Below are 14964 nucleotides of genomic sequence, written 5' to 3'. Positions count from 1 at the left end.
TAATGTCACAAAATGCACAGTGCTTGCATGAACTATGAGAAGGATATAGTGTATAGCAAGTATCGCAAGGTTAATTAAAAAAATAATAATTCAATACTATCAAGAAACTCTTCTACTGAATAATTTTCTGGTCGATTCCACACTTAGACAAAAAGTACTCCATAAAAGTATTTGACTATACCCTCCCCTTGTGAACTGATGGTGCTGCCAGATAATGTAAACAGTTTTAAAAACAAATCAAAATCATTTCTGCTTGATAACTTCTTCAACTTTGTACATGAATTTAATGAACAGCAAAATGTCTACCTTATTGCGGTAGGGCTGCATTTGAGAAATTGTATAACACACTAAGATTAAAATTATGTAAATAGTGAGCAAGTATACACACTTCCATTATGATTTGTATTTATCTGCAATCTTTATAAAAAAAATTCTGACACATTTTACATCATATTGAGTTGTCACAAAGGTGATCCACATAACATGCAAACAAGTAAACTAACCTAAACTAAACTTGAAATATTTGTAACTAGACAAAACGTATTTCAGGTAAACACTGTATTTTGTACAATGCAGTCACAATAAGAGAAATTACTTAAGAACAAGAAGAAAACAGAGAATTCTGCACTAAGACACAAAGTCACAAGAGGTCAAAAGATCTGTAACATGAAAAGTACATTATGAACAATTCAAAAAAATCACATGCCCCTGGTAAAATGTTATCTCTACATAGCAAACCACAGAAACAATAAATAAACAAGAATAGTTTCAAAGAGAGGAAAACTGAGAAGTTATTAATACCTGCTATTTTTCCTGTACTGACAACTGTAAAGTAACAATACAGTGGAGAACACCAATCATGAAGAAGGAAGGAAAAATAATTTAAAAAAATAAAAATTAGAAAGTGGGGCCATTGGATGGAATATAATATTATCATCAGATATAAAGTGTCCCTCCCCCACTCCCACATACACAGAAACACAAAAAGACATTATTTAATGCTTGTTGTATATTTCATCTACAGTTTCTGTTACACAAAAATGGATATTCCATTTTATATAATCCATTATGGAGTCGAGGTAGCAGTTGTCGTTATACTAGTTATTCCATCTTTCCTGCCAGTTTTCTATGCAATAGACAGATTTTTGAGTTTCCAGTCAAGTTCACACATTTCATTTTTGGCACACACTATATTATTAGCCAGATATCTACTGAAACGTTGTTTGGAAAAAACTATACAGTCACAGAGCTGGACACACAGATATTCTTTGTCTTTCAAATGAACATGTCCTTTCTTCAACTCAACCTGAAAATTTTGACATACCTAACCAAGTTGATGTTCCCCAACATGAAATGTAGGAATAACAAAGCATGAAAGAAACAGTAAGTCAAGCTGAAAAATAGCAACTGTGAACAGTTTTTAAGACACATGCATGGAAGCAGAATTGTAGCTTGTGAAAGTAATAGAATCATGACAGTAAATAAATAAGAAGCTATTGATGAGATGCCAATGGACTTGCCACAGTGGTAACACTGGTTTCTGTCTGATCACCAAAGTTAAGCACTGTCGGGCTTGACTAACACTCAGATGAGTGACCGTCTGTGTCTGCCAAGTGCTGTTGACAAGCAGGGTGCACTCAGCACTTGCGAGGCCAATTGAGAAGCTATTAGATGGAGAAGTAGTGGCTCCAGTCATGAAAACTGGCTACAGCAGGGAGAGCAGTGTGCTGACTACATAGTCCTCCATATCCACATTCGGTGACATCTATTGGCTGAGGATGGCATGACGATTGGTTGGTACTGTTGGGCCTTCCAAGGCCTATTCAGATGGAGTTTAGTTTAATTGTGAGATATATAAAGTTTGTTGTCTACAGTTTTCTGCATGAATTATTTCTATTCTTTTGGAGGCAATATAATTACTTTTCTCTCTTACGTTCTATTACATCATTCTCAGAATAATATGAAAAGCAAGTTGATCCCATAAGCCCTGAGTAATTTGTATTCTGTGTCTCAAATATCTAAATTACAATAAAAGGCCTTGAAAGAATAGAAACAATAGCTAAAACTTAAAACATAATTTCCAATGTTCCACTGACTTCATGGATTTTCTTTTTTGCAGTTCTCTTTGTAGATTTCAAAGTAGTATGTTGGTGCTGAAAATGTAAGGTATGGATAAACTTCCTCTTGGATTAACCATACAGGTGGCTATTATTTAAGAGAAAATGACGTATCATTGTAATCAACATAAATTAAGCCTTTGAAGTAAACAGATACCCAAGAATGATTTGGAGCATAAGTCAGTAAATAGTGAAAGATGTTACTAGTGACAGCATAATCACAGTTGACTGACAGTGAAGAAATTAAACATAAAATACCAACTACATGTGTTCAACTTAACAAGCAAATGGGCACCTTTATACTGGCAATGCAGAAAGAAGGAATTAGCAGAAAGAAGAAATTACTTGAAGTTATTATTTACAAGTCACAAAATGGAGAACTAATTTAGGATTTCTGTGCAGTGGTAGGAAATGTGTCATCATACTGTTCAGTTAGGACCAAGGAATGATGAACTACTGGTCTATTTTCGAAATTAAGCATTTTAGGTAATGTGCTCAGAAAACACAGTGGCAGTTTGTAGTGTTATAATACTGAAAATTGGAAAGATTCTTGACAAGATTATAATCTTTTGGAGCCAGCAGCAGGCATTTCCTCCCTCATCAGAGGCAGTGGCACTTATGACAGCAGCTTCATCATCTAACAACACAGCACAGAATTCTCATGGACATAACCATGAACGAACCATTCATTTAAAGGAAGGTGACTTATCACCAAGTAATGGAACACAGTGATCAGAACAATGTAGTTGACTTTAACAGTTACTTCACAACCTCTGCCTCCTGTATTCTTCTTCACCTCTCAACACCAACTTTATGATACATGGAGTTCACAACTCTCCCTTCAATACATCCTTCTTGCCCATAACCTCCTTGTTCTCAATCTCAACTGGAACTTGCCTCAACCTCAACTCCTGTAGCCATCCCATTCAACCCTTATGCACACACACCAGTGTTATGCTATCTCTTGCACTTTATACTCAATCCAAACGTACTTATATTCCTCCACATTATTTTTTCAATGTTTCTTCTAGCAACCCCTGCTTTGTCCCCTGCTTCACCATGTAACAGCCAGTCACATCAGCTGAATACACCTATCTACTCCACACTGACAAAATAAATCCTAAATACCTCCCTCCCTCCACCCAACTCAAATATCCTTCCACAGCCAAAAATCACAAACTTCCTCCAATAGAAAATTCCTGGCAGATTAAAACTGTGTGCCCGACCAAGACTCAAACTCGGGACCTTTGCCTTTCGCGGGCAAGTGCTCTACCAACTGAGCTACCGAAGCACGACTCACGCCCGGTACTCACAGCTTTACTTCCGCCAGTACCTCGTCTCCAGGAAGTTTCATATCAGCGCACACTCCGCTGCAGAGTGAAAATCTCATTCTGGAAACTTCCTCCAATAGAAGTTGGACTGCAGTTCTAAGTGTGTGTGTGTGTGTGTGTGTGTGTGCGTGTGTGTGTGTGTGTGTGTGTGTGTGTGTTTATTCATTAACACTCAAATGACCAAATTTGTATGAAAGTTTCCTGCTGCTTAATGCACCATTCTGTTCATTGGATGTTGATCTTTATTCACATAAATATTCATATTATATCCCAGAATTTACAGTTATTTATAATGGCACCATCCTTCATTCGGTATCTGCACCAAACAAACTTTTATTTTAATTACAAACAGTTCTTTAATGAATCTCTAATATAATATAATACCATTTTGTCTCTTGTTTAGGAAAAGTATTATGCAGGCACACAATCACTGCATGTTACTTTCAGTAAGCTCTGAGTGAGTCAGGGAAGTGATTTTCAGTATTCCCTGCTGATTCTAGATCTGGGTTAAAGTGATTGAAATACACAACCATAAGGTCTTTTGTAACATGTTGTTATGGTTTTCAACCTGAAGATTTTGATGGTGATCTTCATCCAAATCTCTCCTGTACAAGCCCCTTATCTCTGCATCATTATGATTATTGCTTCATGCATCCATTTGAACCTGCTTACCATAATCAAGCCTTGACTCCATTTACCAGTTTCAGCCCCCACACTCCCCTCCATTACCAAACTGACAGTTCCTTGAAGCCCTGAAGTGACCCATCAACTTTCTTATCTGAACTGTTTAACACCCACATTTTACTTTGATACAAGATTACACTTCAGACAAACACTTTCAGAAAAGCCTTTGTAACATTATAGTTTATATCTGACATTAACAAATTTATCTTTTTCTTAAAATAATATCCTCACCATGGCCTTATTTAATTACACTATATTTCATTACCGTAGCTTTGCTTATGTTAATGTTTATCCCCATAATCTCTTTCCAAAATATTATTCATTCCATTTACTGATCTTTTAAATCCTTTACTGTCTCTGAAAGAATTACAATGTCACTGGCAAACTGCACAGTCTGTATTTTTTCTTCCTGAACTTCAATTCCTTCTCCAAATTTCTCCTTGGTTTCCATTAGATACTGAATAATTTGGGGATAGACTACAATGCTATCTCACTACTTTCTCAACTCAAACCTCCATTTCATCTCCCTCAGCTCCAGTAACTGCAGCCTACAAGTTGTGGACAATATTTCACTTCCTGTATTTTATGTCTTCTATCTTTGGAATTTCAAAGAATGTATAACCATCAAAACTGTCATAAGACTTCACTAAATCTATAAATGTTATAAACATAAATTTGCTTTTCTCTACTTTATCTACTAAGATAAATCATAGTATCAGTATTGTCTTGGGTGATCCTGCATTTACCTGAAACCAAAGCTAATCTTCCCTGAGGTTAGCATCAACTGGTCTTTCCATTTTTATGTAAATAATGTGTGGCAGTATTTTGCAACCATAACTTTACTAAGTAGCTGATGGTTTGATGATGTTCACACCTTCCTGCATTTTCTTCAGTTTACATCCACAGTTCATAACCAATTAATATGGCCAAATCCACATCTATCCCTGGAAATGGTTTGAAGTTTAAAATCTGGTTTCAAAATCTCATCCCTATCAATGCCAATTAACTTGAGTATCTGCTATTTCTTCAGAAGGTCTGAAGGTCACAAACAATAAATTATGATCACAGTCCACGTTTATCCCTGGCATATTTCTGTACTTTAAAACCTGGTTTCAAATTCTCTGCCCCACCACGCATCTGAAACCTTCCACTGTGTCCACATCTCTTCCACATATACATCTACTTCTGCATCTATACTATACAAACCATCTTACAGTGTGTGGCAGAGGATACTTTGTGTACTGGCGCCCTTTCCCCTTTTCCTGTTCCAGTTACCTATGGTGTGTGGGAAGGATGACTGCTGCTATGCCTCTGTGCAGGTTCAAATCTACCTAATTTTATATTCATGATCTTTCCACGATATACACATAGAAGGAAGCAGTACTGTTAATTGGTTGACGCTTCTAGAAATGTATGTTCTCAGAACTTCAACAGTAGACCCTAATATGATGCAGAATGCCTCTCTTATAGTGTCTGCCAGTGGAACTGGCTGAGCATCTTGATGAAACTTTTGCACTTATCACATGAAGGTATAATGAGAGATGTTGCCCGTCCCTGGATCTTCTCCTCTTCATCTGTTAGTCCTATGTCGTGCAGATCCCATACTGATGAGCAATATTCAAGTACTGTTTGAGTGTTTTGTAAGCTATCACCTTTGTTGATGGACTACATATGCTGAGGATTCCTTCAATGAATCTCAGTCTTTTCTCTGCCTTACACTTGATTAATTTTATGTGCTCATTCCACTTCACAGCAGTCCATAAACATACTGCTAGATATTTTGTGGAACCAGCTGCTTCCAATGATTGCTCTGCAATTTTCTCTATTTTGTGTGAATTAAACCAAGTTTTCAAATAATTAAATTATGTTCTGTGCAAAATTCTACCGGTGTCTTCCCCCATACCATATTACCCTACTATTTTTTCTTCTCTTCCTTTTCTTACAACCAAAGTCTTCCACCAAAATTAAACCACCTTTAATCATTTAAATAATTTCCCATTGTATATTCCTTCAAACTGCTCATCAGCTGTGGAGTTAGTAGTCATATACATGATGGGTGGTGGCTTTATGTCTGTCTTGGATATGGCAATGTATTCAGTATGCTGTTCACAGCAGCTCACATGCATTCCAGTTTTCTTGTTCATTATTAGACCTAATCCTGCACTATTCCTATTTTGTTTCATGTCAATAATTCTGTAGTCATCTGACTAAAAGTCCTGCACTTCATTAATTCCCACTATATGTAACTTCATCCTATTATTTCTCTTTTTAATTTTCTAATGTGCCTATCCGAATAAGAGCTCTAATATTTGACATTCTGACCTGTAGAACTCTAGCTTTGTTTCCCCTGATGTAAACATCCTTGTGAGCAGCCCTGCCTGGAGCTTCAAATAGGGATATATTTTACTACTGGAACATTTTGCCCAAGTGGATGCCATCAACATTAAATCATGTAGCAGAGCTGCAGATCCTTAGCTATTATAAGAATTGCAGTTTCTCTCTATTCTCAGACACTTTCAGAACCACTGCCCTTACAACTACTCAAAAAGCTGCTGCCCCTAATCAGGAGCCATATGGTACTGGTCGCTCCAGAGGTACTTCTAAGATGTTGTTGCACTTATGGTGCGATTATCTGTATTAACAAGACATTCAAAGCACCCCACAGAGGTGAGATCCAAGATCCATGGATCATGGTTCTTGTGCCATACCAAAAGGACATAAAATGTCATCAAACAATACAAGTATGTGTGTGTGTGTGTGTGTGTGTGTGTGTGTGTGTGTGTGTGTCTAAATGGAATGTTCTATGCTGGTACATTTATTGTAACTATGATCTATAGAACATGAAACTAACCAATTTTCCAATTGCATAGTTTCATTCTGATAATTTATCTCCACTGTTCTTTTGTGTTACTTAACTTTTTAAAACATGAATTTTACGAAATTACTGTAATATCCTTAAAATTCTTGATGCAGTTTTATTACCTATTGTCTGCAATTGCCTATTCAAAAGAAAGAGGACTATTTGTAAGACAAGTTGAATGGACTCTGGCTGCTTGTCACTTCCACCATTTTATGAATATGGGGACCAAATTATTAGCCGAAGTGATTGCTGTCATGTGACTTTATGTTAAGCATTATAAGAACTGCTGTGCATACTATGAATCTACACTCACGTTCAGAAAAAGCAGAACACCTTGTATGACTAGAGACAGGACGTTCATATTTATAGGACATGTTCATGAGAATGTTCTGCAGAAATGATTAGCATTTCAGTCACCTCGGTTCAGCATGTGTACTGTTGCCTAGAAGGAACAAGGGTCCACCATGGGCCCTGGTAACTTGCTCCATGCATAATGGAAGGTGTGAATGGCACCCAGTGGTGTAACCATCCATGCCACATTCACCTAGTTCTGAAGTTTATCTGTGGTGGTCGGCACTGGGTCACACAGCGCTGCACCCATTTTTTCACCATATCCTACACAGTATCGACTGGTGACAAGTCTGGCAATCTGGAGGGCCAATGCAAAAGGATGACATCCTATGACACCAAAACAGCATGTAGTCATGCAGCAACATGTGGTCGTGCATTGCCTTGCAGAAAAATGGCATATGTGGTGTTGTGCAGAAAGGGTATCGCTACAGGTCACAGGATGTCATTCACGTAGGTCACATTTGTTGCAGTGCCTTTGACATGCACCAACTGTGTTGTACTCATTAGCACGCCACATTATAAGGACTCAAGATGGCACTGTATGTCTTGTGCAAATGCAGTCACTGTGATGCCACTCCCCCTGTCTGCGGCGAACCAAAATGTGGCCATCATTTTCAAACAAACAGAATCTGAATTTGTCTGAAAACACTTTCTGCTGCCATTCCTGTCCCCAGTGACATCATTCCATACACCGTTGCCATCCAACATGTTTCTGCACATTCCTCGAAGGTAGGCAGAGAAGTGGACAAAGGGCAAGTAACCCATGCCATAATAAATGGAGGAGGACTGCCACCCCTGATAGTGTACAATGTGTTTCACTGTCCCACTGTTGCACCAGAGCTGAGGAGAATGCAAATCTGTCCTGCAATGCCATTCGGATGAGGTGTCGATCTTGGATGACAACCTGGGTGGCGCAACCTGACCCATCTCATCATGTTTACGGCATTCTGCAAACCGTGCTACATGCACTCATTGCACTACTGAAACATGTCATCCCACATGAGCAGCAATTTCCCAGATGGATGCAAAACATTCTCTCATGCAAATAATGCATCCCCTTTCAAACTCAGTGATTTGATGGAACAGTCCGCAGATACATCTGCGAAGCATCCTGCACATCTGTTCAAGTCATTACCTTCGATTTATAGCAACGACAAGAGCAGCATGCAAATTTTACCAGTAGGTGGTGTTGCACCACGATATCAGTATTGACCTCGAACCTGCGAGCTGACGTCGTTCAAATGCTAATCATTCCTGCAGAACATACTAATTTACAGGCCCTGTGAATATGAACATCTTATCTCTAGTGAATCAAGGTGTTCTGTTTTTCCTGAACATGAGTGTATATTGGTCATACTGTTCAGTTAATGAGATGTGTGCTCAAACATTAGTCATTGTATCAAGAGTGCATTTCTCTATTGCAGTGAACTACAAACTCTTTTGAAACTTTCATAAAGATTAAATCTGTGAGCAGGACCATTATTCAAATATAATTCATTGTCCTTAGTAACCTGCTATATATGTGACTCTGTGTTTAGTACAAATATTCAGTTCATATAGTATCACTTTTTTTTAAAAGCAAGCAACATTTTGCAGCATTTGGAGTTCTTATGTCTCTTAAAGTCACTGAGCAGCAACTTCAGTCCTGAAGTGCCTGGTGACAAGCCAAAAGCTAAAGTGAAATATTTTTAAAAACAAGTACCCCTTTCTGGCATTCAAGGTTTCCACACCTCCTGAACTGATCCTGCTGCAACATTACCCCTAAAGTCCATGTGTTTTTATTTTGTTAACCAATAGCTAAACTGAAATTTTTATTTCCACACTGAATACACTGACAGTCCTAAGCAGGTCACATTACTTTCAAATCAGGCAGAGTAATAAGTTGCTCTCCTGTGTCACTTTTATGGCTGGATAAAAAATAAAAGCTATGGAAGCTTCTTTCAGGTGAGCATATAATGCATGCACAAAAAAAATATATGAAAATAGAACAAGATAGAATTTTCTGCAAAAAGGAGAAGAGATCATGCAATGCATGAAGAAAGAATAGAAGATCAGAAAAAACATGTTTACAAAGATAAGACAAGTGTAAAGCTCAACACATCATTAGACACACAGTTCTGTGTATTTACCAGTTGTTTCCTCGCTGGAACTTTCTGTTTTTGCTCTTCGATCAGTGTCATCTGAAGAAAATGTGTGTGAGATATACCATTACAGAAATATATTTATTTTAAATTTTTACAACAGCAATTTATATTTTCAGAATTAACCAACACATTGGAATTTAGAATAAGTTTTAAAAGTACAGTTCTTTTAGCATATTTAGTTGAATTGTTTATTTCAGATATCTCTTTATTCACACAAAAATATTAAGAAATGTGAATAATACATTTAATGCTTTTGAAAATTACTGTAGCATATAAATGTGTATGTTGTTCCTCTTGTGGAATTTCCATTACTGAAAAATATTTATTTACTTTTTTCTTTTTTTTTTAACACACTCTTAGGTCTGCAGCATCCTCTTAGATTATTAAGGGGAAAAATAATAATAATGGTATGCTCACACAACAGAGTAAGTATTTGGTTTGCTTTGTTTGAAATATTCTAGTACAGACGATGGATGTATGACAGTTAACTTACCAATGACTTTTAGACTGAAATCCACACTCGCAGAACCTGCATCACTGCGAGCTGTAAATGTGTATGTTCCAGTGTCCACTTTTGCTAAGGAATATATTGCAATTGTTGATGAATTTTCATCATGGTAGATGGAACAGTGCTTAGTAGAAGCCAGGCTTTTTCCGTTCTTTGTCCATACCACTTCTGGTTTAGGGAAGCCTGAATACTTAACTTCTATCTTCCACTGATTAGTTATCCTTAATTTCTGAGTTACCAAACTCTCATCAAATTCAAGTTTTGGAGGTTCTGTAAATTTAGATTCAATTATTAATATTAGTTATTATTATTATCACGCAACTGAGTAACACAAATTCTAATCCAAGTAAATCCAAATTCAAAAGAATCTGAAACAAGACTATTTTCTTTTTAATTTCCTTAACAACAATAAAAAAACAGCTTACAGTGTATATTAGAGGTCATCACAAATTTCTAAATCTTATGTAATTAACTTTTCTTTCATTGCAGGTATGTGCCTGTAGTCCTGGTGCACATTAAAATCCCGATGCCACAGTACTGTAGCATGCCACTAGAGGAATGAAAACAAAATGGCACACACCATGGTTGAAGTAAAGAATGATGTGGTATTTTTTCTGCATCTGAGGGGGATAAACACTGGGAAGAACTGAGAATTGAAAGAGGAGGTGCTGGTGCTCAAAGACTGAAGTACCACAAGCAAGTAAATGGTGTAAACATTGAAAATCAGCTACATAACAATTTTCTGCATCTTGCACAACATTTTGAACATAACACAGGCTGCTGCCAGCTGGGTTCTTCGACTACCCATAGCTTTTCAAAAAGCCTGCCAAACTGAGGCAACAGCAGGAATGCTGCAGCTGTGTCAGGTCAATCCAGATGACTTCTTTAGTTGCCTAATACCATGGATGATTGTGACTATATCAACCTGAGACAAAGGAAGGACAGATGCAAAAGAAAGACTTTGGTTCACCACTACCAATAAAGACAAAGACAGAACCATTGTCAGGCAAAGTGGTGCTGAACATTTTTTGCAACTGCCACGGTGTGGCAACATATTATGGTCAAAAGTGGTAAACTGCACAGGTGGGTACTACCAATACCTCATTATGAGCCTTGCAGTAAGCTGTCAAGATGGAGCATGATGCAAGGGCCAGTTTCTGCTGGCAGCACTAAGTATTCTGTGTTCTCATGGTAAGTATTAGCCAGAAATTCTCTCTCTTAATTTTCATATCTGTTCTGTTACCTGTGAGCACAATTGGCGCACAAATGTTAAAAAGTGGGACTCTGATTTGAATTAATATCTAGTACAATCACTGGACACAATTTTTCTGAATACATCTGAAATCTGCTTGGAAGACTTATTGAAGTTAGTCCATCATACCTCATGAAAGTTTTGCAGATGGACATTGCTTTTCTTGACAACTGTCAAACTCATCCTGTAGATCTCCTCAACAATCTCAGTGAATTCATGTCACACAGATGTAGCAGCACTACATGTACGTCAAAAGACAAACTGCCGTATTTACTCGAATCTAAGCTGAACTATTTTTCTGGTTTTTGTAATCCAAAAAACCGCCTGCGGCTTAGAATCGAGTGCAAAGCAAGCGGAAGTTCTGAAAAATGTTGGTAGGTGCCGCCACAACTAACTTCTACCATTTAATATATGTAGCGCTACACAGACATGCTTTGTAGGCACAAAGATAAATACTGGCACCAAAACCTCTGCGTCAGTAAATAAATTAAAAAAAAAAAAAAAAAGGTGGAAGATGAGCTTTCTTTCTCCGCCCCGAGTTTCGACCACTGCATTTTCATACATTATCCAATGAAGTAAATACAAATTCCGTACTGTTCATCTTCGAATGTAGCAGAATTTCAATGTACTACGAAAATACGACTGGCAAGACTGTTTGGGATGTTTGTCAATATGGCCAACTCTACGTTCTGAATTTTTTCCTACCTTTGAGAAGAGATGGTTACTAATAGGAACCTGATGAAATGTGAATCACATGCACTATTCTCTTCACCATAAGAACAATACGAATATAAACATTTTGCCATGTATTCTTTCGTGTTTGCTGCTATCTTATTTAAGTCCTAACTGCCTAATAAACTACGAAACTAGAGTGAGAAAACAGCAAATGCAGAAGAATATACATATCGTGTCATGTTTATATTCGTATTATTCTTATGACTAATAGTGATACAGTCAGAAATGAAGCACAGCAACTGACTTGATTTTTAAATCTAAGATGACTAATTTCTGTGCAGAATTTGATGTACTAAAGAAGTGGCTGTGAAGATTTTCAAATGGAGAAAAATTTTCGCCTAACTCTCGTTCAGAACATGTTCTATCATACACAGTCTATTATTTGGTTCTTGTTGATCATTATCAAAGAAAGCAGCAGTGTAAGTAACAACAAATAGCAGTCTCTTGCCATTGTTTTTCTTAAATTGCAAGCGGCAGTAGCGCGCACAAAAGTAAACCATGCCGCGAGCGGCTACAGACCATAAACACGCACTATCAGAATGCGACAAACAATGCATGACACAATACAGTAATGCATTTTCAGCTTAGAGTGGTGTAAACACCTATAACAAAGAAAACGGCACTTATCAGATCAAAGCAAAATAAGCAATCGATTCAAACCAGGCATAGCACGTGAAAAAGGAAGGATACCCGTATAAATATGGACGGAGCGCCTGACGCATAGCAGTGGGTACCTGGTAAAGCTTGACTGCTAAGCTTACGACTCGAACCAAACTACTGTAGCTGTATCGTCATTCATTTGACCAAAATTGTGTCTCATATTACAATGGACCTATTACAATGGACCAACTTTGTTTTGATTTGGAGGTGCGGCCTAAAACTTTTCTCTCCCCTTGAATTTCGAGTCGCAAATTTCAGGTGTGGCTAAGATTCGGGAAATTTCTTTTTCCTTTATTTCGAGTCTAATTTTTCAGGTGCGGCTTAGATTCGAGTGCGGCTTAGATTTGAGTAAATACAGTACTTTAACATGGCAGTGCTTGTGATTATTTCACATGTTTTTTAGCTTTTCCACTGAATCATATAAACAAGAAAAGAAATAGTGGGCAGCTCACTAGCATATCTTAGTAAATCATGGTGCACCTGAAAATATATTCTACATATGTTAACATTATGAATCAAAATGTTAGATAATTAATGTGATTCTCTAGTCTTTTAACAAATATGTGTAACATATGAGTTAGAGTCACTGATACTTATCCCAAAATATGGCAACAAATTGTGGAAGGAGTTCAAGAATATTACTATACAATGTAGTCCACACAGAAAGGCAGAAATTAGCAAACAATTGTTTTGGTAGCAATGAAAAATTAAGGAATCAATAAATAGAGTCTGACACAGAAAATAAGCTTGACAAAATGCAACAGAACATTATGCAATACAAGACAACAATGTGGAAAGAGAAATACATGACACTTCACTATTTTTATTTCTGTACCACTAATAAAATCAAAATGTTCATCATTAGTGTTTAATTTATTTATTAAGTAAGTTGTGTTGGATTAACATTTTTATATTTGTTACAAGAACTTTTAACTGTACCTTGAATTTTAAGTTCACATGATGTTTCTGCAAAGCCAGCTGTGTTTGTTGCCTGACATGTGTAAATGCCAGATGATGTCTCTGTAGTTTCACTTATGATGCATTTGGCAATCCTGTTCTCATATGTCAAATTTTTGCTTTTGAATACCTTCCCATCTTTCATCCTGTTATGAAATAAGATTGTAATTTTATAAAAAAAATTACAAAAAAAATCATTTTTGAAACAGATGCTCATTTTGTGAACTGATCAGTAAATGTGGAATTATGACTAAACATAAATGAACAATCAAAAAATTAAGTAATAATATAGATATCTCACACAAACAATTAAAGTATAGGGATGTGTTGCTGCCTATATACAAACATAGTGTTTATCCTTCAAACAAAGAGAGTAGGAATTTTGTGCAATATTGCTACACTTAATCATGCAAAAAGATGTTCAGAAGCAAGAAATTACTTAACTCGTTATTTCTGTATGTTTATAAAATTGACCAATAAACTTTAAAATACAACCAGTACAATAATCTTTGCAAAATACATATATATTTATAATACTGGAAGAGATCGTGAATATTATCTGGAAAGGCATAACAAACTGCACCTCTTTAACTGGGATCAAATTGCAAAAGGAACCTCTGAGATACAAAAATGTTTAAAGGGTGATTTCACTGAAATGGCACTGAAGCATTTCCCTACTAAAATAAATAAACGTCGTATGCCTAGGGCCCCCCATCGGGTAAACCGCTCGCTGGGTGAAAGTCTTTCGATTGGATGCCATTTCGGCGACTCATGCATTGATATTCTGTCGCGCTGACCACTCAGCTACCAGGGACAGACTATTTCCCTACTAATAAATATGTTTATATTGGTAAAGAACACCTTTCAGAAAAGTGGATTACCTTCTCATTCATACCACATTATAACACTCTTACTCTCTTTATTACTTTATTTCACAGAGTTATGACAGATACTGTAACAAAATTTTAATAGTTCAAAATAAAACTTGTATTTGTCTATATAGAGTAATTAAGCAAAGCTGTTATGATAGACACACACTTTACGAAGACAGTGATTTAAAGTAGGCCTACATGTTTTTCAACAAATACTGTTTCCATTATCTTTCCACACTTACAACAACACAATTTTTTAAATAATTATCATTGTCTGTTCTTAACAATCCACACACACCCATTTCTGCAGTCCCTATTTAAAATCTCGGTAATTCTTCAAGAGAGAATATCTAACACTAAATCCAAAATTCAGTGTCATCAGCCAAATAGGCCTACAGCCTTTTTATAATCATCATTGATTTTCCTCTCATGTAGCCATGCAGCATCTTCTTTGAATGGATGTCCACCAAATTGTATGCAATCCCTGAGTAAT

At 36.7% G+C, this 14964-nt stretch overlaps 1 protein-coding gene across 1 annotated transcript in view; it reads right to left on the bottom strand.

Annotated features, from left to right (window-relative positions):
* The window catches only part of LOC126188355 (titin), a 516411-nt gene that overhangs the window by 29313 nt on the left and 472134 nt on the right, over positions 1-14964 (bottom strand). The window contains exons 115-116 of the mRNA XM_049929953.1: positions 13582-13745; positions 9981-10265 (exon numbers count right to left, since the gene is read on the bottom strand). Of these exons, the coding sequence (XP_049785910.1) occupies positions 9981-10265; positions 13582-13745 (449 nt within the window). The remainder of the gene's footprint in view (positions 1-9980; positions 10266-13581; positions 13746-14964) is intronic.

This window comes from Schistocerca cancellata, chromosome 5, assembly GCF_023864275.1.
Source record: "Schistocerca cancellata isolate TAMUIC-IGC-003103 chromosome 5, iqSchCanc2.1, whole genome shotgun sequence".
NCBI lineage: Eukaryota > Metazoa > Arthropoda > Insecta > Orthoptera > Acrididae > Schistocerca > Schistocerca cancellata.
Note: the sequence above shows the minus strand (reverse complement) of the source record. Positions and strands in the feature narration are given on the sequence as shown.